Source organism: Scleropages formosus, chromosome 2 (genome assembly GCF_900964775.1).
Source record: "Scleropages formosus chromosome 2, fSclFor1.1, whole genome shotgun sequence".
Lineage (NCBI taxonomy): Eukaryota > Metazoa > Chordata > Actinopteri > Osteoglossiformes > Osteoglossidae > Scleropages > Scleropages formosus.
Genome location: NC_041807.1, coordinates 38,873,591 through 38,900,723, shown reverse-complemented (window position 1 = coordinate 38,900,723; position 27,133 = coordinate 38,873,591). Strand labels below are relative to the sequence as shown.

Sequence of the window (27,133 nt, the reverse complement as noted above, 5' to 3'; positions counted from 1 at the left end):
TAAATGAAACTGTGTGAGAATGTTGGCATATCCCAGTTCCTGTTACTAGATGGTGGTCAAACCATTTGGTGAAAAGGAAGTTTGGGGTAGCTAGCAGTGCAGGGTTGATTCCTATGAAGGCTTCCCTGCCTTTGATGCTTTGTTTGAAGGTATCACTTCTAAAGCTTTGTGCAAGGTCACACCTTTAAAGACTTCCCACTGAATGCCTATAAAACCACAATGTATGTCTCCCTTAGTTAGACTTGATGACTACAGCGTGAAATGGCACTTTCTGATGTTATAGACTGATGCTCTCATCTGCAATAAAGAATCCTGCTGAAGATATTTCCAAGTCTCCTGGTCTTCTCTGCAAATTCCCAACAAGTGTCTGTTCCCCAGTAGTACTGACCTCAGTGTTTCCAGTTTACAGTATTTGTTCCCCAGTCCAGCAGAGAGCAGTTCCACTCCTGAGTCCCTCAGGTCGTTGTCACTCAGGTCTAACACTCTCAGGTTCGAGTCTGGATTCAGAATTGAGGCCAAAGCTTCACAGCAACTTTCAGTGAGTGAACAGCTGATCAGCCTGGAAAGGAAATAAAAAAGACCTTCAATCAGATCGAGATCTTTAATGGCATGTTATACACATGTCCAATAAGAGAAACAGGTCCTCAGATTGAACAAGTCTTGGTGATGGAGCAGTGATGAGGATGTTGAATGAAACAAATGTATTGATATAACAACTGACCATGAACACTGAAACAAAGTCCCTGGTAAGTTTTTCACAATCATGATACATAGAAGCACATGTGTGTATTTGACAGGTGAAATATGAAGTGCACCTGTCTGACTGCTCAGTAAAAGTCCCACAGCAGGATATATGTAACCAGACATCTGACTGTACTGTACTGATCTCTACCTAGATGGACACATATCACCTGAAACTGAACTTGGAATGGTAATGCATTCCAAGAAAATGCTTTGTAACATGAACTTTCAGAACTCAAAATTTGTCAAAATTATTATTTCAGTGGGGGGGTGCGGTGGCGCAGAGGGTTGGACCAGGTCCTGCTCTCCAGTGGGTCTTGGGTTCGAGTCCCACTTGGGGTGCCTTGCAACGGACTGGCGTCCCGTCCTGTGTGTGTCCCCTCCCCCTCCAGCCTTATGCCCTGTGTTGCCGAGTTAGGCTCCGGTTCCCCGCGACCCCGTATGGGACGAGCGGTTCTGGAAATGTGTGTATGTAAGAACTTGGTACAAATCAAGGACATACAATCACGTACTTTCAATAATATAACAATCCCTGTCAGCAGGGTTACAAAATAAAGTCTTGAGAGACAGAAATAGGAATTCTAGCTTTACTTCACTCCTGTGTGATTAAATAGTAGCGATTCCGGAAAATACACATAGCCATCTAAAAGTCTCTTGAGCGAGAAAAATGCAGGAGTCAGAAATCACCCAATAATTCCCGAAAACAGTTGCCCACTTATTTACAAATACAAAAGCAGTGGTGCATTATGGGAGAGCTATTGCTCCCCTGGCTACTGCTACAACAACAAAAACAACACCAACAAGAAAAAATAAAGTCGTAGAGTATAATAGAGTAACTGATGTAAAAACACAACATTAAAGACAAAAAGTATATATGAAAACATTTACTCCTTTAATTAAAGCTTTCCTCCAAAGCAACTTACAGTGTTAAACCACCTACAGTTATTTACCTGTTAACACAACTGGGTAATTAGGCTTTAGAGATAGTAAGTTATTCTACCAAACTACAACTCAAACTGAGATTTCAACCTGTAACCTTTGGAACCCAAGGCAACAGCTCTACCCACCACAGTACCAGCTGTCCCTGCAATGCAAATAAACTTTCATTTGTTGAACAAGCTGCCATGGTATTTCGCAGAAATGGGCGATAGAACTCATTCTGTTAGGAGTTTGCTTTTTCTCCCCTTGTTCACAGGAGATGCCTCCTAAAAATACATTTTTCAGGTGAACTGGTGACTCTAAATTGCCCATCAAGTGAGTGCGTGGAGCGTGTGTTTCCACTTTCTTCACACTTTTTTTGTCATTTTTTTCCACCCAGCCACGATACAGTAAAGAGTCAAAACAATATCAGTGCAAACAGGAGAGTAAGTAGAGATGCTGACCCAACATGTGCCCACACTGTAACTATTCAGCTGACCACCAGGCACGTTGTTAGGTGTGTGTGTGTGTGTGTGTGCATGCCTCATCCATGAGTATAAAGGAATCTTTGCAGGATGAAATCGGTTATTTTTGATACTGATGGTCACTGATGTCTGTGTTCCCATCTGTACCTGTTCATGTCAGAAATGTGTTGCCCAGTCACACACTATGAGCCTCATGTGTTCAGACTGTGCTGATTGAAGTAGAAAATGCTAAGGGATCATTTTATTTTAATACATTATATGGTTGACATTATATTGTAAGTATTATTAGCATTTTCTTTAAACAGATATATTAGAGAACTTACAGAGCAGTTCGGGAGACCTGGATCACTGGCAGCATCCTCTGAAGACCTTCATCACGTAAGGTGCAGTTTCTCAGGTCCAAAACATCCAATTCCTCTGCTGACATCATCAACACAAAGGCCAGAGCTGACCATTCTGTGGGTACAATGTTCTTTTCTGAAAGATGTCCTGTTTTCAGGTACTCCTGGACTTGTTTCACCAGAGAACTTTCATTCAGTTCATTCAGACATTGGAAGAGATAAATGGCCTTCTCTGCAGATAGATTCTCACTGATCTTCTGATTAATGTAATTTACTACATCTCTCTTAGTAAACTGCCATCTTCCCTGTGGCTTCAGCCCTTTTAAAAGCTTTTGACTGTATTCCATTGAAAGGCCAAGAAGGAAGCGGAGGTAGAGGTCCAAGTGTCCATTCTTGCTCTCTAAAGCTTGATCCACTGTTTTCTTCAGCAGGTTGGGGTCAGTATTTGACAGAAAATTATTTAAAGCAGCAAGATACTCCTGTACACTGAGATGCACGAAGTAGTAAACTTTCCCCTCATACAACCCGATCTCCTGTCTAAACACTTCTGTACACACTCCAGAATACACTGAAGCTTCAGTGACATCAATGCTAAACTCTCTCAGATCTTCCTCATAAAATATGAGATTGCCCTTTTCAAGGTTGTTGAAAGCCAACTTCCCCAGTTTCACAACAAATTCTTTATCTAATTCTAAAGATTTCAGAGGCTCTGTTTTTTGTTTTTTTAGATACTTCTTATTCTTTAAACTGGTCTGAAAGATCAGGAAGTGTGTGTACATCTCAGTGAGAGTCTTGGGAATTTCTCCACTGTGTTCCTCAACAAAAAGCCTCTCAAGAACAGTGGCTGAAATCCAACAGAAGACTGGAATGTGACACATGATGTAGAGGCTCCTTGATGACTTCACATGTGCAATGATCCTCTTAGCCAGATTCTCATCACTGAATCTCTTCCTGAAGTATTCCTCCTTCTGAGGATCACTGAACCCTCGTATCTCTGTTACGCGATGAACACACTCAGGAGGGATCTGACTGCTGGCTGCTGGTCGGGAGGTTATCCAGATGAGAGCAGATGGAAGCAGTTTTCCCTTAATGAGGTTGGTCAACAACACATCCAGTGAAGTTGTCTTTGTCGCATCAGAACAGATCTCATTGTTCTTAAAATCTAGAGGAAGGCGACACTCATCCAGACCATCAAAGACAAACAAGACTGTGGAATTAAAAAGCTGAGTGAGTCCAAACTCTTTGAGTTCTGGAAAAAAGTAATGAACCAGTTGTGTCAAACTGAATTCTTTAAGCTTCATGAAATTCAGGTCTCGAAAAGGAAGATTAAATATGAAATTAATCTCTTGATTTTCTTTTCCCTCTGCCCAGTCAAGAATAAATTTGTGCACAGTCACCGTTTTCCCAATACCTGCAATCCCCTGTGTCAGCACACTTCTTATATGTGTTACTTTTCCAGGTAAGGGTGTAAACATTTCACTGTATTTGATTTTAGTTTCTTGTGTAGCTGGTTTCTTGAGTGCTCTCTCAATGTGTCTCACTTCATGTTCATCACTGATCCCACCAGAACCACTTTCAGTTATGTAGAGCTCTGTGTAAATGTCATTCAGAAGGGTTGGGTTTCCTTGCTTAGCTTGTCCTTCAAAAAGGAACTCAACCTTCTTCTTCAGATGTGATTTTAGTTTCTGCTGAGCTGTTATCAGGAGTTCATCTGAAATGAAAATAAGAGGACAATGTTTATAATGTTTTTGATATTATTGCATATAAATATTTTGTCTTTCAAGCAGGTAAGTAGAATATGTTCCTCATGTTTTTATTTCCCATAGTATCTCTTTGGCATCAGATAATAATGGTTCACTGTTTCTCTTGTAGGGGAGGGGAGGGGAGGGGAGGGGAGGGGAGGGGAGGGGAGGGGAGGGGGGGCACAGTGGGTTGGACTGGGTCCTGCTCTCTGGTGGGTCTGGGGTTCAAGTATCGCTTGGGCTGCCTTGCAACAGACTGGTGTCCCGTCCTGGGTGTGTCCCCTCCCTCTCCACCCCTTTGCCCTGTGTTGCCGGGTTGGGCTCTGGCTACCTGCGACCCCGTATGGGACAAGCAGTTTCAGATAATGTGTGTGGTTTGGCTCTCTTTCTTCTTTTGACCAAGATATATTTCAGAATATAGGCTTCAGATTCCTTCACATTCTGAGATGAGCTTTATTGATGTTTAGTATTTCTGAGATGTTAAATAAATTAAATAAAACAAAAAAAATTTTTCTATGACCTGAATCTGAGTGCCTTTGAGAGAATTTCTGACCCACCTTCAGTACATGGCACTGACCAGTCACTCTTCATAAATTCGCAGCTGGGTGCAGGTGACATCAATCTCTTCTGCTGGATACTGTGGACAGAAAGACCCTTCAATCACTCGTATCCCCCCAGCTTCAGTTGAAATCCACAGCTAACCTGTTTACTGCTGATTTAATAGTATTGGAACAAACATCATATGAAATACACTCAAGAAGCCTGAGAGATTGCATTGGTTAAATAGAGTAATTAAATCATCTCTCCTTGTTATTTTAACCTTCCACATCTTGAAATTTTCCAACACACACATCTTGCGTTCCAACGGAGTATAGCACTTCACTTCTACTGTGTCCGCAAAGCCTCGAAAATTGTGGGCGCCCCCACACACCCCTCCCACAGCCACTTCAGCCTCCTGCTGTCTGGGAAGAGATACAGGAGCATAATATACGTTGTCCTCTGTGTCACACAGTGGTCCAGGAGAAATGCTATTTCCCTCCTATGTATGTTCTAAACATATTGTGGGAATGACAATAAAGTCGACTGTGACTTTAACTAAAGAGCATTAGTTAAACAGAAGTTTTACCTTTGACCCTCAGAAATCTGTCCATCTTTAAAACTGATTGGGTTCTCCATTGACCAGTCACTCTTCATGAACATGCAGCTGGGAACAGGTGACACTGATCTCTGCTGCTGGAAACTGTGGACAGAAAGGCAAAAAGACCCTTCAGTGACCCTCATCCACAGCACATAGTGAGAGATCTTCTTAACTTCATCCTCTCAGCAGACCAGACAAACCTTCACATTAAATGTCCTACTGAATCTTTGTCTTGTATCTCTAATAAATGAAGTAAATAACACATGGAAACAAAGATTTACACAGGGACCCCTCAAGAGCACCTTGAATTCGTAGCAATGTGCAACTGAAAGACTGTTAATTACAATCCTCCGTTTGTGAACAGTTGAGTCCAAAAGTCTGTTTCTACCTTGATTCATAACTCTAAATTTACTTTCAATCCTAAATTAAATCCTATTTTCAATAAAAGCTTAACAATACAGATGTCCCTCAATGTTTTTACCTTTTAAAACTCTTTTCTGAGGCACGGATCCCCTCCTTACAGTCCCCAGAGGGACTCATTTCTGAAGCTCTGCGCTTCATTTCAGGACTTTGGACAGGAGCTGATGAGGTGAGTCCAGGGTCTTTGTAGTAGAATAAAGAAATCAACAAAATGTGTTAGAAAACTCTGGTTGTCACTATGATACATCACTGTAACTAAACACACATAAAATTAACAATTCAGTGACACACAGCCACAACCAAAGACCATGTCAACACTGCAAGTAATATGTTATAGCATTTATATATTTTTAGAACTTTATCTTTAGTTTATATTTGTAGTTATTCTTACCTTGAATAGCAATTTGCTCTTACTGTTGTTGCTGCAGTTATTTGCTACCTTCTTACCACATTAATCAACATGGAATGTGATCTTCTTTCGCTTTTGGTTTGTACTCCACCTACTTTTTATCAGTACACAGCAAATGCTTGACCGATAAATATATTTGACTATCTAGTAAAAACATATTTTGGGAAAAAATTCTGCTGGAAGTTGTAATTCTTGTGGGCTAAAAAAAGTTAGTTGTAGTAGTTTAGCTGTGATTCTTTTCATTATATCTATGCCATAATTCTTTTGGAATGATGACTGATGTGATGAATTTCATTTAAAAAAATAAGTTTCAATTACTGAAAATTGAAAATAAAAAGAAACAATATTTTTTTACTTATTTATTTTAGGGATGGTGTAAATATCATGTTCGAAAAGACTGAACTCTGCAGTCAGATAAATTAAAATGGAAATTTTAAGAGCAGAAAAAAGAACCAGTTACCTATAATATAACAGTATTTTAAAACAACACTCAAATAGGTCTCTCTGGTTTGACAATGCAAATCTCTCAGAAACCCAAGAATCTCTTTCTCAAAACTTCTCCAGGACCCCCCACTCTTCTCTCCCAAATCCATTCTCTGTGTAAAGTCCAGCTGCCACACTCCTCCATCTCATAAAGTGCCACAGGCCTATGTACTCCATGACTTTCAGCTTCCTCCATCCAGTGTGGCAGCATCAGGTGAAGAGGGCAGCAGCTTGGGCAGAAGCTCCTCCCCTACCAGCTTGGGTCGAGAATCCTCTTAAGTAGTCTGGGAACCATTAGAGTCTGGAGCATAAATGGGAAAAATTTAAGGCAACATGGCACTATTGAGAGCTGAGGCTTCCGACACAGTTCTCCTGGTACAACACGGGATGCTGAGACTGCCTCCAGAACTCTACTTTTCAGTGATAAGATCCCCCTCAAGGACCAAGACTGGTGGCAGCCTCCTTGTGAGTAGAATTTGGCTCTGGGGTGTCTTCATGTAGTGTGGCAGCTGATTCCCTGTGGTCCAGAGACTATTCCAGAAGGACAGGGTGTGAGTCAGAGCAAACAATAAACAAAATACAGGTCCGACGTTGGGAATTCACACAAATTGAGTCACGCTAAGGATAACAAAAGCCATTTATTAAACTGAAACAGATCTTTGGAGTGTGGGAGGAAACCAGATCACCTGGTGGTAATCGGCCCAAACACAGGGAGAACATCTGAAGTCCACACATCCAATATAACAGAATAGAATAGGAAAGGAAAGAAGACTGCATTAATCATTCACGTTACTGCATTATGATATCAGGTTCTGGTCTTGAACTCAAGCAGTCAACTCCAGAATTCTTGGCACCCATCATGAAACAGAGCAAAAATTAGTATATAAATGAACAACACATGCAATGGTGATATTCTTGGTTTCAACATACGAGGAAGCCATACACTTTTGACATTTACTAATACATTAATTTATCTGACACTTTTCTCGAAAACAACTTACAACATTAAGCTATTTAGAATGATTTACCCATTTATACAGCAGGGTAACGTTACTGTAAAAATTTTGAGTAAATACTTTGCTCAATGATATGACAGCTGGGCGACAGATTTCAACATCTGACCTTTAGGACTAAAGGCAGCAACTCCAACCACTACACTACCCAAATATAAATCACTTTCTTGAACAGTGGAAGTTTTTTCTATATAATAGGTTTCAAAATTGTTGGCACCTCAACAATTAATTTTTGGTGAAATTCCCCTGGAGGGAATAACAGCACCGATCCTCCTCCTGTAATGTCTGAAAAGGTTGGGGAACACTTGTAGAGGGAGTCACAGCCACCTCTACTGTCTACCAGGTTTGTGTTTTGATCAATCTTAACTTTAATTTCATTTCCTCACATTCATCTAAAGAGCAGACACTGGAGAAAGTTGGAGAAGTAATGAGTTGCTGTTCTTCCAAACACCGCTCACAGAGATTTGTTGTGTTACAAGAGGATCACAGACAGGGTGCATAAATCTAGATTCCCTTTGGTGTTGTATCTCTGGCTGTTTGTGCAAAATTATTATACTTACAGATTAAGGGCTTCTTATTTTACATATAAAAGACTGACTGCTTGTGTTATGAGAATTCATGTCCAGAATTTTTAATGGATTTTCTTCATGGCTCCATTTTCTGAAATAAAGTTTGTAAGAACAGTACTCACAGTGGTAAATGTGAACACTGACAACATTCAAACTGGAACGTTATGGTAACCGTTGCAATGTATGTGGACTAGAAAATGAAGAATAGAACAAAAAAGGGCACTATGACAACACAAATTAAACCCGGCAAGTGAATATATGAAACAAAAAAGTAATTAAACACAAGATAAATAAAATTTATTGCAACCCACAGGGAAACATGTAACAGAATAACACAAGAGTAAAACGTGTAAAGACAGTGGAACAGCTTATGACAAAAAACAAGTGAAGGCAACATCTTCATTCATCCTCAGTAGGAATACTGTATTAACATTGTAAAGCACCATGCCTGCTGTGGCCGAAACACGTTTGTGTTAAATGGTCGCTTTTGTGTTCACATTAAATAAAAAGTGTATAAATAGTTACCACTGTGAGTGCTGGATTAACTCCTGTCCGTTGTGGGGCAAACCAAGCTATTTTTCAATGTCCAGCCAATAGTTGGCTGTGAAATACTCTGAAATAAAATAAATATAAAATGTGGAAACATCTTGCTTCAGCTAACTTCAGCAGTGCTTACAGTTTGTTCCAGAGAGTTAGGGATCAATAACCAGATCAACGTTATATATCTGTATGGGATAAATCTATCAACAATTGATCCTGAACAAGAATTTGTGGAGACAATTTTTGTATTTTCAGTAATTAAAATATAGTTTGTTTTCATGTAGCTTAAATTATCATGTAAAAATGAAAAGTATATTATATATATATATGCAAAGTTTTCTATACTTTCAAAAGGATTTTATCCAAAAGCCTTTTTTATTGTGCAGATGATAAATATTTAAGGAATGACTTGGTCTGCAATGTAAAATGTAAACAAAATCCAAGAATTTACTTTTCCCCCCCCATTTTTCTGAACATTGACAAAATTTTACTCACTCAAAAGAAAATAACAAATATGAACTTCACGTGTTGATTTTTGTCTGAGACTCCGTGTGAGACAGAATTCTTATTCCAGCTCACGAAGGGACACCGAGGAGCCCCAACCAACCCAAAAGGCAGCATAGAGAGGCTCAGCGAATGTGGCGGTGAACCTGTACAGGAGGGTCGGTTCATCAGAGGAGATTCTGTAGAAGGACAGAGTGCCGGACACCCGGTCCAGATACACTCCTACTATGGGGGAGGACTGAAGTAGAGGTATGACAATCTTTTTGGAATTGTGAAGGACAGCATAACTACCACCAGAACAGCGCAGAACCCAGGACTTATCATTCTCTCCAAGCACACCATCATCATTGTCTCCTTTCCTTCTGATTCCTTTATAAGTCACTCCCATTTCAGTCCTTTTCCCACTGAACTGAACTTCCCAGTAACAGCGACTAGACAGACTCTCTGCACACAGAACTTGAGGAAAACAGTCAAATCTCTCTGGATGATCAGGATATGACTGTTTTTCTCCTCTCCAAGTGACCTTCCTGTTGTCCTCAGACAGATATAGGTCTCTGTTTGCTGTGTTGGTGTCCAGTGTGAGATGACAGGAGTCTGCAGGTGAAACACAGTTAAAAACACCGTTAGGAGTACTCAGGGACAGTTTTTACTTATAGGCTGTGAGGTCACTCTTGATGTGTAAAAAACATTGTTAACAAAACTCTACTCAATGTATTCAACTGAGCATACTTTTACCAGTATCCTGTTAACATTTATGTGGAATTTAAATGAATTGGTAATAAAGGGAACTATATTTCATATTACATCAATTGCCAGTTGTGATTCAGTTCTTGCTGTACAACAGCAGTGTCTGCTCCTTACTCCAATAATTTACTGTACTTACAGACCAAACAACAATGAAGCTGGGCTACAAACAACTAGTATGTATGTGCTGCATATATAAGGGGTGAACAAAACAATGAAAGCAACACATCAAAAAGGAGTTTAACTTTGAAATAATTAAACCACAATTGTAAATGTAGCTGCAAATGTGAGACACATTGTACAATAGTTCTGACAATAAGCACTTTGTTATGTGAGTTTTCAAAAGAATACAAGAGGTGCCAGAGGTCAAATGGTTGACGCCTAAATTGGTCAACAAACTAAACAATTTACTGTATCCAGGGGAACAGTCTCAAAAACAACAGTATGTACCAAACTGCATCAACTAAGAAGAACAGGGGTCACAAGTCAAAGCTTACTGCAGGGACAGATGCTAAATGCCCCAAAAAGTACTGACTCAAAAATTACCAAAGCATTGAATCAGCACCAAAACTGTACATTGTGAGCTTCAGAATGCTGGAATTTAGGGTAGAGCTATCATCTCAATACCACTTGTATTCGAGGCTAAAAACACACAACCTGGTGAATAGAGCACAAAACCTTAGCCCCTTAGAAATGGAGAAAAGTTCTGTGGTCTGAGGAGTCATGCTTCATCGTGTTTTCTCCACCAGCACAAGGTGGCACAGTGGGTTGGCCTGGGTCCTGCTCTCCGGTGAGTCTGGGGTTCAAGTCCCGCTTGGGGTGCTTTGCGACGGACTGGCGTGCTGCCCGGGGTGTGTCCCCTCCCCCTCCTGCCTTATACCCTGTGTTGTCAGGTTAGGCTCCGGCTCCCCGCGACCCCGTCTGGGACAAGCGGTTCAGATAATGTGTGTGTATTTTGATTACAAATATTAAGAATAATAAATAATTAAAAACTGTGGGGGATCCATGATGATATGGGAATCCATCTTGTGAGAGTCATTAGGTCTGACGATTGCTCCGCATGGTCATATGAAGAATAGTGGAACATCAAGGCATTTATGGGAGCAGGTGCACGCCATGAGGCAAACACTGTTCCCTGATAAAGCTCCCATGTTAAAGGATCATAATGTCCAAATGAACACTAAGATGAAGGCCAAAGTCTTCCATGGCCTCCCTATTCACTATATCTAAATATCACTGAACCTTTATGGGAATTTGTGGAGCAAGTAGTGTGCAGTAGAATACCACTTCTTTCATCCCTCAAAGAACTGGAGGCTTTTATTCTTCAAGAAGGGTGCAAAATCCCCCTACACACAGGTTAGGAGATTTATTGCAGTATCCCAAGAAGGACTAAAGATATTCTGAAGGTGAAGGGTGGCCCTGCTCCTTATTACGGCTTTGATATTAATATATTCTTAGGTAGTTCTGAGTATTTTGTCCATCTTGTGTGTGTGCGCATCAACTACAGACGCAAATGAGTTGAGAATGAAACGAACCACAAGAACGGTCAACATGACTTGAACTGGGCTCAAAATAACTTACCCTACCCTGTACACCACTGTGTAGTAAAATGAGTAAATGGTTTTATGACAGCAGCTCTTCAGTACAAACACACTTACATTTCAGGAGCCCTGGTCTGATCCTGCACTCTCCACCATGGTCCATGCTGTAGGAGAAGCAAAAGGACACACAGTGACTGAGACATACAGAGCCTGTCTATGAAGTGTGTGTGGAAACTCAGACTCCTGTAACATGTATGAGGGTTAGCAGTATGATGGTTAGACTATCTGGAATTTCATCAAAATTGAACTTCATGCTCATATTAAGAGCTCAACTGCTCATTCTACACCCACCTTAGTGTCTCCAGTTTACAGGTGGGACCATGCAGTAGATCAGAGAGCAGCTTCTCTCCTGACTCCCCTGGGTGATTGTAGCTCAGATCCAATTCCCTCAGGTCTGAACAGGGGTTCAAACACAGAGCTGAAGCCAGAGAAGTACAACCTCCCTCTGTGACACAACAGCCAGACAGTCTATAGGGAGAGAAAATGAAACCCTGCATTTTTAATAAGACACAACACATTTTAATTTATTCTTTTAGTATAGATATTATTTACAGTGTCTGTTCCCCAGTAGTACTAACATCAGTGTGTCCAGTTTACAGTGTTTGTTCCCCAGTCCAGCAGAGAGCAGTTCCACTCCTGAATCCTGCAGGTCATTCTCACTCAAGTCCAGCTCTCTCAGGTGTGAGGGGTTCGAACACAAAGCTGAAGCCAGAGCTCCACAGCATTTCTTTGTCAGTCCACACATCTTCAGCCTTAAACAGACAGAATTACACAAGTAGAACCATTTAATATATCAGTGGGATTTGAAACATTAGAAACATTTTTCAGGTATCTGGAATTTCATCAAAATTGAACTTCATGCTCATATTAAGAGCTCAACTGCTCATTCTACACCCACCTTAGTGTCTCCAGTTTACAGGTGGGATCCAGCAGTAGATCAGAGAGCAGAGTCACTCCTGAGTCCCCTGGGTGATTGTAGCTCAGATCTAGCTCTCTCAGATGTGAACAGGGGTTCGAACACAGAGCTGAAGCCAGAGAAGCACAGCCTCCCTCTGTGACTCCACAGTTAGACAGGCTGTAAAAGATAAACATGAGACTCATGTATTGCATTAGCATACAAACATATCCAATATTAATACACATAGTAAAAATATGAATACACAACTGCTGAATCAATTGGAGACACTACGAGCCGCATGAGATCGAACTGATTAAATATTTTCATCGTTTCTCATATGCATTGCCATCTTTCTCTAACAAGAAATGTAAGAGGACTTACAGAGCAGTCCTGGAGACCTGGATCACTGGTAGCATCCTCTGAAGACCTCCATCACGTAAAGTGCAGTTTTTCAGGTCCAACTCATCCATTTCCTCTTCTGACATCATCAACACAAAGGCCAGAGCTGACCACTCTGTGGGTTTGATGTCTGTTTCTGATAGATGTCCTGCTTTCAGGTAATTTTGTACTTTATCCACCAAAGAATTGTCATTCAGTTCATTCAGACAGTGGAGAAGATAAATAGTCTTCTCTGGAGTAAGATTCTCATTGATCTTCTGATTTATGTATTGAATTATGTATGAAATGTTAAAAGATCTTGTTTTAGTTTGTATCATTAGTTCTTTTAAAAGCTTTTGACTGTATTCCATTGAAAGGCCAAGGAGGAAGCGGAGGTAGAGGTCCAAGTGTCCATTCTTGCTCTTTAAGGCCTGATCCACTGTATCCTCCAGCAGGTTGGAATCAGAATTTGAAAGAAACTCATAGAAAGCAGCAAGGTACTCCTGAACACTCAGATGCACAAAGCAGTAAACCTTCCCTTCATACAACCCAAACTCTTTTCTAAACACTTCTGTACACACTCCAGAATACACTGAAGCTTCAGTGACATCAATGTCAAACTCTCTGAGATCTTCCTCATAAAATATGAGATTACCCTTTTTAAGGCTATTCAAAGCCAGCTTCCCCAGTTTCAGGACAAATTCTTTATCTAATTCTAAAGATTTCAGAGGCTCCGTTTCTTGTTTTTTTAGATATTTCTCATTCTTTAAACTGGTCTGAAAGATCAGGAAGTGTGTGTACATCTCAGTGAGAGTCTTGGGAATTTCTCCATTGTGTTCCTCAACAAAGAGCCTCTCAAGAACAGAGGCTGAAATCCAACAAAAGACTGGAATGTGACACATGATGTAGAGGCTCCTTGATGACTTCACATGTGTGATAATCCTCTTGGACAGGTCCTCATCACTGACTCTCTTCCTGAAGTATTCCTCCTTCTGATGATCACTGAACCCTCGTATCTCTGTCACCCGATCGACACACTCAGGAGGGATCTGACTGGCGGCCGCTGGTCGGGAAGTTATCCAGATGAGAGCAGAAGGAAACAGATTCCCGTTCATGATGTTGGTCAACAACACATCCAGTGAAGTTGTCTTTGTTACATCAGACCATTCCTGATTGTTCTTAAAATCTAGAGGAAGGCAACACTCATCTAGACCATCAAAGACAAACAAGACTTTGGAATTAAAAAGTTGTGAGAGTCCAAGCTCTTTCAGTTCCGGCAGAAAGTAATGAACCAATTGTGTCAAACTGAATTGTTTATCCTGCGTGAAATTAAGGTCTCGGAAAGGAAGAGGAAATATGAAATTAAAATCTTGATTTGCTTTTCCTTCTGCCCAGTCAAGAATAAATTTCTGCACAGTCACTGTTTTCCCAATACCTGCAACCCCCTGTGTCAGCACAGTTCTAATGTCTGTTACTTTTCCAGGTAAGGGTGTAAAAATTTCACTGTATTTGATTTTAGTTTCTTGTATAGCTGGTTTCTTGAGTGCTCTCTCAATGTGTCTCACTTCATGTTCATCACTGATCCCACCAGTACCACCTTCAGTTATGTAGAGCTCTGTGTAAATATCATTCAGAAGGGCTGGGCTTCCATGCTTAGCTTGCCCTTCAAATATATACTCAGACTTCTTCTTCAGATGGGATTTTAGTGTCTGCTGACATGCCATCATGAGTTCATCTGACAAAAGAAAAAAAAAATGTAACAGTAAAATGTTTCTCCTCATGTTGTCAACACTGATATTCAACAGGGATGCATTTTTAGCACAGGTATTCAATGGGTTTACGTTGGAAACTTGGGAATACTTTGAAACAAGAAAAGTAAGAGAGTGCACACAGAAATATTGTTCTCTAGAGTCGTAAGACCCTTTTTGCCAAGCAGCAGCACCCCTAGCCGCTTTGCCAATAATACAACATGTTCACCCCCAGAGAATTCCTCATAGCGAGTACCACTACGACTTCCATCACGCGGTTTTCCATTATGGTAATGACAATGAGTTACAGTTCTGTCTGATCCTGAATCCCATCAGCATCATGATCGCCAAAAAAAAGGAGGCGGCAGCATTGGGGTGGGTTTATGCAAGAAAGCCCAACAACATCGTTGAGTTGAAACAGTTCTATAGTGAGGAATGGGCTAAAATTCCTCAAAGCAGGCATGCAGGACTGATCAAGAGTTACCATACAGTTTGGGTGTAGATATTGCTACTCAACAGGGTCACACCAGTTACAAACAGCAGGGGTTCACATACTTTTCCTGACAAAGACATTTAATGTTGGATTATTTTGATCAACAAATGAATGGAAAAAGTATAACCTTTTGGGTATTACTGAGTTATTGAGTTCTCAACCTTTCTAGCAGGAAGTAGAAATGGAACTATTGCTCTTGGTCCATACTTTTTCTTTCATTAAAAAAGACCGAAATAAAGTTTTTTTTTTCCTGTTTTCAGTAAAACACCTCAACAAGAGATGTACAACAACAATTCTGATTAGTACCTCAGGTAAGATTTACATATGATTGGTACCTTCAGTTTAAGTGCAAAAACTCACCTTCTGTTCAAAACATTCAACAAGAAATCTATTATGAAGGATCTCAAAGTCCCATAACAGCTGTAATAATTAAAACCATATTACTTCCACATACGTAAAAAGAGCCCTAATGAACAACAGTAGATGCTAGATGAACAATACAGGTTATTAACAGGTTAAGAGGACTTGTAAGCACATTACAGGTGGTCCCCGATTTATGGTGGTTAAACTTACAATTACAATGTTACGATGTTGAGCTGGCGATAGAGGTTCAGTAGAAACAGTACTTCGAATTTTGAATTTCGATTTTTTTCCCGGGCAAGCGATATGTAGAGCGATACTCTCTCGTGATGCTGGGCAGTGCCAGCAATCTGCAGGGGTATGTATTAAATGCATTTTCACCTTACGATATTTTCAACTTATGATGGGTTTCACGGAACGTAACCCTATCGTAAATCAGGGACTACCTGTGTAGATACTGTAATTTGTAACATGACAAGAAGTTATAAGTATAGTAAGTATAGCTATGAAAAATGGCTAGTTACTATAAGTAGTCGTGCATGGAAAACACCAAAACACCATCATAAAGACATCAGATAAATAATAGTTAAAAATAATAACTATAAAATAACCAATCAATATGATATTATAATATGATGAATATATGGCCCATGACTTGACTCCACTGAGTTTGGTTTTCTACAATACTACAATAAAAGTCCTCTGCTCGCAATTTAAGCCTTAAAAACCAGGAAACTCCCCAAAGGGCTGAGCCCTAGAAACTCCAGAAATTCTATCGCAATAACAATACACAGCCCGAACTCCACAAGGTGCTCTCTATAAAAGTTCAAGTAACCCCAATCATTATTAGGATGCAGTGTTAAACATTTCTCTACAAAAACGAGGAAATAAATTTTAAAAAAAAAAGGGTTTGTGACTGACCGGAGAGGGTTTAATTGAATTCCTTTCTTGAAGAGGTTACAAGTGTTCAAGTCACAATCAAACTACTACAATGAACTCTCTAGTCTCCTGGTTTTATATACATATTATTCTATGGCAGCATTGCCTTTTTAAGTCTATTATTCCTTATTTGGGGCTCGGTTTTCGAGACCTGTCTGCTGTCTTTATAAGGTCACTTCCTCTCTTCGCCTACTTTTTCAGTCTTCATTGCAGTCATTTGTTCTGGAACTTCGGCAGCTGCTAAATTCACAGGTCTGAAAGCATCAACCACTTCCTGTAGTTCTGCCACCAGGGTTTCGAACTGATCTGAGGGCAGTTTCCACTCCTTCTTCTGTTCTCTTCCACAACAAACCTCATTAACATTTTCCAGTATATATTCTGAATTTTTATTTTCTTATTTCAGATCAAAGTAGCTTTTGACAAGTTTTGAATGGGCAACACAGTGGCTCAGCAAGTTGTGCTGTTCTCACAGCACCTTAGTGGTGTGACAGAATGAGGGCTCGACCCCTGTTCACTCAGGTTTCTTCCACAGCCTAAAGATGCGTTTCAGATGAAATGCTGTCTCTAAATGGCCTTGACTGTATATTTACCCTGTGATGGATGAACATCTCATCCAGGGTATATACCCTGTCTCACATCCCGTTTCTCCCGCCTACAGCAACCCTATATTGAACAAATGACTAATGACGATGGACGGCAGGATAATTTTGACAGAGTTCCAATAGATGGTCTTTCAACAGACTTCTAATTTTTTAACAAGCCTCTCTGATATTCAAACTGTACTAGGTATTAAAAAATTAAGTCAAATCATTTATTCATGCTAATTATTATGACACTATATAGTTATTAAATTAAATACTAAAAAGTAAAATATCCTTTGGAGTCTCTAATGGAATAAATGATGGTCTCTAAAATAAAAGGCACAGTGTATACATCTTTACATCAGACTCCTAATATTTTAATGCACATCTGAAGATGAGAGATGCTTTCTGACCCACCTTCAGTACACACTGATGACATGTTACTGTTTATGGACATACAGCAGGGTACAGATGATCTCTTCTGCTCGACACTGAACAAAAATGAGAAAAGATCCTTTGACTGGAGTACAGGGATAAACTTCAGACAAAATACACACCAAGTATGCTGTATACAGTCAATATAACAAATAGAACAAGGAAGACAACCACCCCTTAAAACATGCGAGGGCCCTGCAAGTTACATGGGCTTAAAAGTCATCATCTGGAAGGTATGGCTCCATGCAAGTTAAATTGATTAATTGTCTCTGCACACATCTTATGTCCTAGAGAGATTTAAAAGAACATTTACTTTTGATCTGTAGAAACCTGGTCATTTTTGAAGGTAATTGGATAGTCCATTGACCAGTCACTCTTCATTGATGTACAGCTGGGCACAGGTGACACTGATCTCTCCTGCCGGACACTGTGGACAGAAATGAGAAAAGGCCCTTCAGTTAGACAGTAATGGGAGGAATTCACTCCCTAGAGTAAATCTGACAAACATATTTAAACACTTCCATTTAATGCACCTTAACTCAGAGCACACTGGTTTTGAAGACAGATGCGTTTATGTAGATTGCTTTGTTTGAAAAATGCCCTCAACTCCTCTTACCTTTTGAAACCCTTTTCTGAGGCTACAACCCCCTCCTCACAGTCCCCAGAGAGACTCACTTCCGAAGCTCGGCGCTTCATCTCAGGACTCTAGACAGGAACTCAAATTTGAGTCCAGGGTCTTTGAGAACATCTGGCAAATTTTTTTTTTTAAATGTTAAAATATTAAAGTAAATCTAAAACAGCAACACAACATTGCGGTGTAACTAAACACGGGTAAAAAAGTAACATAGTGACCCACAGCTATACCACATGTTATGCAGTGAATGTAACACTTCATAAGGCTGTTTAGCCCTGCAGTGTGGACTGTCCATCCCCAGTAACACTTCAGAATTGTTACACTCTGCAACATGGCATAAATATCTAGAAAACATACTTACACACAATTTTATTGAAAGGTCAGAATGCAGCAGGAGCACAGCACACCTGGAGCTGAGGGGAGCTCTGGGAATAAATCAGCATTAAATCTGGAGAGAGAGTCAAAGATAAGTACAACCTTTGATTTAAATAATTTTTTTTTTTTTTTTTTTTTTTAGAAAAAGGATGTATATAAAAACTACCTGCGGTGGTACTTAGGACACTAAAACGTTGAAGAGGAGCTCAACCACGTGCTGTACAGCGAAATCCCAAAGTGACACCTTGGCTTGTGATTCATACATCAAACAAGTTGAAGGATGTGGGGAGCCTCGACTAGATCAGTTCCAGGTCAATACTCATTTAAAACATCACATTATGGGCTCATTTAAAAACCAGCCATTTCTTCATATTACATTTATCCATTTAGCAGACATTTTTTCTCCAAAGCGACGTACATCTCATACAAAATAATGTGTTCATTACATTAGATTAGCAGAAAAAGACATGGATGCAGATGCGGCATTATAGGAGTACATCATTCATAGGAGGAGCTGCATGAAGATTATTTTTTTTTTTTTAATGAAACATTCTGTACGAGTAGTTGTGTGAAGGTTTGTCCATTTTTTAACAGTTATGATCTTACAGTTATGGAGCATGAACATTACACGAGTCTCAAATACAGACACAGGGACCGTTTCAGGTACCACCAGCACTGCCCGTTTACATCCATATCAAGTGGAAACAAAACTAGGTTTGAGTCACATGTCTACAGCTATGTCTCTTTCTCTTATGTAATGCACAAATTGTACCTTTGCTGACTCTTTGCCCAAAGCGACGTATTATGATAATATCCTAAATGAAATTCTCCCGCCCCCGACTAGTATCCGCAACCGCTACGCGCCTTATAATTATAAAGCAAACAACAAGTTCATAAACGTGTATTACCAGTAAGACTAGGTAATTCACCACAGAGGTAAACAATATTTTTTAACATTAAAATAAAAAAGGAAAACCCTTTTACACAGTAGTCAGCCAAAAAGGAAATGAAAACGTCAAACTGGCCCGTTTTATTTTATACCCTCATAAATGCGCCTGCGCAGAACCAGCACCCCCATCATAGGTAGAAGTTCACAGTAGCGTGTCGGAGGTCAGCGGTTACGTACGAGAAACGTTCATTCCTAAACATTTATTGCAGCACCACAACAACAGAGAGTACTCCCAATTACGTACGTATATCTTATGCTCAGATCGAGGAACCTCTTTCCACGAAGACCTATATCTCATTCTAACGCACCTACAGGTGCTCATTCCCTTTTCCAGTCCCTCGGACCCCTCTGCGGTTGCACTACATTTCCCAGCATCCTCTAACACACGACTAGAGAAACCATTTGTTTCACGCTACGCAGGTAACCCCCGAGATCGAAACCGGAAGTAAGCGTCCAAGAAAACGTCACACACGTCTAACTTTCTGAGGAGAGCCTATATTCCATTTTTTTTCAATTAAAAAAGAAAAATGCCTTCCCAGTCCATTAAAAAAAGTCTAAATCTTCATATATCATTTGAACACTGCAGTGGATCTGTGTAATACAGACGTAATGTCTTTCGCGGAGAAAGAACACACGTTCTCTTTAGCAGTGTTAATATTTCATTCACTCCCAATGCCCAACTCTTTAAAAATATTAAACACCACAGAATCAACTATGACACTGTCTCAAGAACAATAAAAAATCAAAAATACATCCTCTGAAACTCATTAAAAGAGCAGATACCCATCACACCTTCACTGTTGTTGCCTTTGTAATCTCCAGTTTTAAAGAAACACTCATAGTTTAACAGACTATAAAACATATGATTTCAGACTGTTTATGTGACAGCTTTGGGATGTGCTGGAGCCGCGTGCGCGTGTGTGTGAGGCTTTGCTTTGGCTTTGATTCATTTTAATTTGAAAAAAGTGTTTCATGTAGTGAGTCATGCTTCAACTATTAGGGTCTTACAGGCAAAACATTTTGAAGTGGTTAAGATTTTGTCTTTTCAGTGTTTTTCTTGTGCAGAACAAGGGCTGTCTGTCAGGGTGACTCCTGCCTTCACTGTTTTGTCCAGTAATTTATATTGAGCCATTAGAGGAACTAATAAAGATGGTGAAAGGGGTTGTATGGATGGTGAGTCCAGGAAGTCAATATTTTTTCTTGTTTAATGAAATAACCAGCGGTCACTGGGTGTTTCAGGTCTTTTAACATCAGACATCCTCATAAATGTGACATGACCAAGGTTTCTCAAGCCCCAGCTTGTGTTGAAGTAGCGCTACCACATCGGAGCTAGAACTGAAAACCTTTATGCGCTTTGTAGACTTTACAGGTCAATTTCATATTTAACATACCCCAGAAAAACAGGAAATGGTCAAAGGTGAACAACAGACTTCCTAGAGACTGAGAGCAACTAAAAAACTTAGAATTTTATCAGTTTGATTGCTTTTATTTTTAAATATTAGTTATTGGTACCAATAACTTTAAAACCGATGTTTTATGGAAATGTACAATCACTTGTTCATATAACTGCTTCTGCTAATGCAGGGATATGGCAGTCCAGTTCTCATATCAGAAGCATAGGGATAACCTGCAGGGAATATCAGTTTATTAGTTATTCTTTTCGCAAAACATGACGGCGGGTTTTTAACAACTTAAAATAAGCAAACACAGTACATTTATTCATTCATAATATGAATCTACCTACAGATATGTACTCAACGTAGATGGGGCTTACTGTTACTACTGTCACTGGCGTGCTTGAAGACCGCACACCTGACGACCACCACGACCAGTCGCAAGTGTTTATGAGTGTTTGTGTTGATGAAATTGTGATAGACTAAGTAACAGTCATCACTGCAGTACAGACACCAGGACTTGTCATTGCCTCCAAGACCGCAGTCATCACTGTTTTCTTTCCTCCTGATTCCTTTATAAATCACTGCTCTTACAACTCCATATTCACTGAACTGAACCTCCCAGTAACAGCAACTAGACACACTCTCTGCCCACAGAACTTGTTGAAAACAATCAAATATCGGTAGATGATCAGAATATGACTTTTTCCTCTCCCCTCTGTGTCACCTTCCTTTTGTCTTCAGACAGAGACAATTCACTGTGTGCTGTGTTGGGTACCAGTGTGAGCGGACAGGAGTCTGCAGATGAAATAGTCAGTAATATTGTTATTGTTAAAATCTCTGAAATGTAAATTTCACCACTGTCTTGTTAACACTTATGCAGATTTTGAATTTACTGCAAATACAGGAAGTTGTGTTATATACTTTTTTTAGTGAAATTTTTGTTTTGACACTTCTACCTTGTTTTTATAAGTTGTACACATAAAAAACTGCAATAATAGTATCCTTATGTATAAATTAAAAATATTGAGTAATGGAGCACTGTAATCTTTATTCAAATATGGAACTGTAAGCTGTTACTTATGAGACATCTCAGAAGAACAAACATTAAGTAAGAACAGCTCTTCAGTACAAACACACTTACATTTGAGGAGCCCTGGTCTGATCCTGCACTCTCCACCATGGTCCACACTGTAGAAGAAGAAGAAGGACACACAGTGACTAAGAGACACACACCAGCTGTCTATGAAGTGTGTGGGGGAGCTAAGTCCTGTGTCAGTAGGTAGGAAACTGATACTTTGAGCACTTCCCTGCTCTCATACTGACACATGGACTCATTCATCTGCTGGAACTACTTCTACACACACAGTATTTACTTGAGTGTCCTGCTCACGTACCTCTTTACATTTAAGAGGTCTCAAAATTCCCCTTTTTCAGACACATTCTCCCCGATCTTGCAAGAGCTCAATAAATGTGTACATTTTATGTGTTTAATACTTTTTAAAAGGGGGGTGTGGTGGCGCAGCCAGTTTGACCGGGTCCTGCTCTCTGGTGGGCCTGGGGTTCGAGACCTGCTTGAGGTGCCCTGCATCAGGTGTGTCCTCTCCCCCTCCAGCCTTGCACCCAGTGTTGCCGGGTTAGTCTCCAGTTTCCTGCGACCTCACTCGAGAGAAGCAGTGTCAGACTGTCCCTGTGTGTGTATGTTTAAAAATGGAAAAGGCATTTCTCCCTGATATTGCAAGAGCTCAATAAATGTGTACATTTGTTATGTTTAAGACTTTTTCATGACATTGTTTTAAAAATGGAAAAGGCAGATTCGCCTGTGATGTATACTGGTTCATACTGTGGTATGTGGCAAATTGACTATACTCTAGAAACACGTGTCTGCATCCTAATCTCTCCTTCTGTTGATGTAATGCACTCTTTGTAGTGTTCTCTTAGCTGTACATAGCTTTGGAGAAAAGCTTCTGCTAAATGAATGAATGTAGATGTAAATGTATATTCCATAAGTGCCAAATACTCCAAAATATGAAAAAAAAAAAAACTTTTTAATAAAAAACTCAATTATAAATTATAATTTTTGCTCATACAAGCTAACATTGTCTCAAATTTTCATCCTCAGCTATGTCTGTGTATTCAGACATGGGTTGAAATCTCAGTCAGTCTTCGTTTTTATGCCCTCACTATGTTCCTCCACATAAAGCAAGTTAAACACCCCCATAATACGCAAGGAAAGAGATGATATAAAGCATTTATTAGAATTAGTGTGACTAATATAAATATACAAAGAGATAAAAGAACATGGAGATTTTCTATTGCTGTTTTAAATGAACTTCATGTAAAATCAGCACCATACATTCTGCAATAGAAATATAAACCCTTGAGGCATATTATTCAAACAGAGTTTGAATCTGGTTTATGCACAATTGTATGAGCCCAGATATAAAGTTACACATCTCAGCACTTACAAAATTAATAAGATTCAGCAGTAAACAAACTGGACACAATATGACGCTAGGGGTCTCAAACTAGAACTGGGGCAGAGCGCCATGTGGAGTTTGTATGTTCTCTCTGTGTTCATGTTGGTTTCTCACAGTGCAATAACATTTAAAGTGAACTGGCAACACTACATCGCACTTTGTATATGGAAATATGTGTATGCAAATGTTCTGCAATGGACTGGTGTCCTGTCCAGGGTGTCCCCTTTCCCAGACACTATACTTCTGGGGTAGGCTTTGGACCACCATGACTCTTTACTGGACAAGCAGTTAATAATAATGAATGAATGAGTGTTCAGTGACTATTTCTGTTTCCTTGGTCAAAAACATCAGGGAAATAAAAGTAAATAATGTAATTCTGCTAATTCTGAATGTGAAAATTACACATTATCCTGATAAAGTGTTGGGTGCTGTGGGGAAATACAAAGCTATATTTTTTATTATATACTTCAGAATAAAATTTTTCTATTTTATTTTGATCCGGGTGCTCCAGTTTTCTCCAACAGTTGGAAGACATGTAGTACAGATGGTAGTGTAGTGACTAGAGCTGCTTCCTCTAGACCCAAAAGTCTCACATTTGATTCTTACCACCAGCTGTAGTACCATGGAGCAAGGTACTTACACCACAATTTCTCCAGGGAAATTACCCAGCTGTATAAATGTGTAAATAATTGTAAGTTGCTTAACACTGTAAGTCTCCTTGAACAAAACTGTAATCTAAATGAATAAATGTAATGTTAAGGTAGATACACTGGCGTCTCTAAATTGCCCATAGTGTGTGAATGGGTGACTGTGTGTGTGGCTGCACTTTTCTGGGCTGGTGTCCTGTCCAGTGTGAATCCCAGACAGGCTCCAGAGCACCATGACCTTTCTCAGGACAGGCGGTTACTGAAAATGGATGAATTCAATGCATTCTTGTATCAGAATAAGTGTGAAAGTGAAAACCTTGTTGCATTTTAGTTATTCTCACCTTTTTAGAACTAAGAAAATTTTATACACATGGACAAAAGCTACAGCATAAAAATGAAGAATGTCTTGATTTTATCATGCAAATGATGCCTCTGTGTGTGAATGTGTGTGTGTTCTTATGCCAACTCACAAAGGGACACTGAGGAGTCCCAATAAATGTAAAAAACAGGATAGAGGGGCTCATTGAATGTGGAGGTGAATCTGTACAGGAAGGTCAGTTCACCGGAATAGACACTGTAGAAGGACAGAGTGCCGGACACCCAGTCCAGATACACTCCTACTCTGCGGGAGGATTGGGGTACAGTTACAGGAGTCTCTTCGTTATTGTGTCGGACAGAGTAACTGTTATGAGTGCAGTACAGACACCAGGACTTGTCATTGTATCCAATCCCACAGTCAACACTGTTTCCTTTCCTCCCGATTCCTCCATAAGTCACTCCTATTACAGCTCCACATCCATTCCACTTAACCTCCCAGTAACAGCGACCAGACAGAGTCTCTGCACACAGAATTTGGGGTCTGTTGACAAATCTGTCTGGATGATCAGGATACGGCTCTTTCTCAATGCTCCATGTCACTTTCCTGTTCCTCTTAGACAGATACAGGTGTGTGTTTGCTGTGTTCTGGTCCAGTGTGAGCTGACAGGAGTCTGCAGGTAAAACAGAGTTAAGAACACTGTTAAAACTGTTAAAAATCTCAGTATTGAAGGTTAAACATACAGAATTTCATCAGCATCCTGTTCACATTTATCCTTAAACTGCAGAGTAACTACAGAAAACTATATTACGTTCACTTTGTTTTTGTAGTAACTGTGAGGAACTGTGAACATTAGTAAATGGCACTAAATTTGTAACTGTTCAGTTCGAACACACTTACATTTTAGGGGCCCTGGTCTGATCCTGCACTCTCCACCATAGTCCACACTGTAGGAGAAGCAGAAGGACACACAGTGACTGAGGGACACATACAGTCTGTCTGTGGAGTGTGTGTGGAAACTCAGAGCCCTGTGACATGTATGTGAGTTAGCAGTAATCACACACACGCACACATGCACACACACACTACTTACTTGAGTTTCTCCAGTTTACAGGTGGGATCCTGCCGTAGATCAAAGAGCAGCTTCATTCCTGACTCCCCTGGGTTATTGTAGCTCAGATCCAGCTCTCTCAGGTGTTTACAGGGGTTCGAACGCAGAGCTGAAGCCAGAGAAGTACAGCCTCTCTCTGTGACACAACAGCCAGACAGTCTGTGGAGAGACAGAAAAAACTAAAGCACTATTTTCTCATTAAAACACTGGAGATCATTGTGACAAATATCATACGGGATTCAATGCTGACATTATAAAATTGCTACATTCATGCAACACTGTTTCCAGTTTACGGCGTCTGTTCCCCAGTAGTACTGACCTCAGTGTGTCCAGTTTACACTGTTTGTTCCCCAGTCCAGCAGAGAGCAGTTCCACTCCTGAATCCTGTAGGTCATTGTCACTCAGGTCTAATACTCTCAGGTTCGATTCTGAACTCAGAGTTGCGGTCAAAACCTCACAGGAACTTTTAGTGAGAGAACAGCTGATCAGCCTCGAAAAGAAATAAAAAGACCTTCAATCAGATTGAGATCTTTAATGGCATGTTGTGCACGTGTCCGGTAAAAGAAACAAGTCCTCAAATTGGAGCAGTGATGAGGATGTTGAATGAAACAAATGTATTGATATAACAACTGACCATGAACACTAAAACAAAGTCCCTGATAAGTTTTTCACAATCATGATACATAGAAGCATATGCATGTATTTGACAGGCAAAATATGAAGTGTACCTGTCTGACTGCCCACTAAAAGTCCCACAGCAGGATGTATGTAACCAGACATCCAACTACACTGATTTCTACCCGGATGAACACACATCACCTGAAACTGAACTCCAAATCAGATGTGTTATTCCTTATCTCCTCCTCTTCCCCTACTGTTGACTAACTGTTGACACTGTGACCTGGGTAATGAGACTGGAACAATTTAGGCTAAGGGTTTTGGTATTACAGCTAGGGGTGGAATTTGAACCTATGACCTTTAGAACATGATCGTAAGAAATTCCTCTGAAATAACACATTTCAGGTACCTGTCTTCTGTGTGTGGAGCGGGTGTCCAAATGTTTGTGTGTTTCCACATTCTTTGCACTTTTTTTGTCTTTTTTTAACCTAGCCATGACACACGAAAGAGTCAGAAGAATATCAGTGCAAACAGCAGAGTAAGTAGAGATGCTGACCAAACATGTGCCCACACCGTAACTGTTCAGCTGACCACCAGGCACGTTGTTGTGTGTGTGTGTGTGTGTGCGTGTGTGTGCGTGCCTCATCCATGAGTATAAAGGAGCCTTTCCAGGATGAAATATGCTATATTTGACACTAATGGTCACTGATGTCTGCGTTCCCATCTGTACCTGTTCATGTCTGAAATGTGCTGCCCAGTCAGACACTACGAGCCTCATGTGTTCAGACTGTGCTGATTGCAGTAGAAAATGCTACGGGATCATTTTACTTTAATATACTATATGGTTGACATTATATTGTAAGTATTATCAGCATTTTCTTTAAGCAGAAATATAACATGACTTACAGAGCAGTTTTGGAGACCTGGATCACTGGCAGCATCCTCTGAAGACCTTCATAACGTAAGGTGCAGGTTCTCAGATCCAACTCTTCCTTTTCCTCTGCTGACATCATCAACACAAAGGCCAGAGCTGACCACTGTGTGAGACTGATTTCCTTTTTCGAAAGTTTTCCTGTTTTCAGATACTTTTGTACTTGTTTAATCAGAGAACTGTAATTCAGTTCATTCA

The 27,133-nt window shown here is 40.1% G+C and overlaps 2 protein-coding genes across 2 annotated transcripts in view; one reads left to right on the top strand and one right to left on the bottom strand.

The window, feature by feature from the left end:
* The window catches only part of LOC108922356 (tumor necrosis factor receptor superfamily member 5-like), a 533,457-nt gene that overhangs the window by 170,784 nt on the left and 335,540 nt on the right, over window positions 1-27,133 (top strand). The window lies entirely within an intron of this gene.
* The window catches only part of LOC114909298 (NACHT, LRR and PYD domains-containing protein 12-like), a 454,333-nt gene that overhangs the window by 342,343 nt on the left and 84,857 nt on the right, over window positions 1-27,133 (bottom strand). Inside the window, exon 9 of the mRNA XM_029247567.1 lies at window positions 12,547-12,723. Coding sequence (XP_029103400.1) covers window positions 12,547-12,723 — 177 coding nt within the window. The remainder of the gene's footprint in view (window positions 1-12,546; window positions 12,724-27,133) is intronic.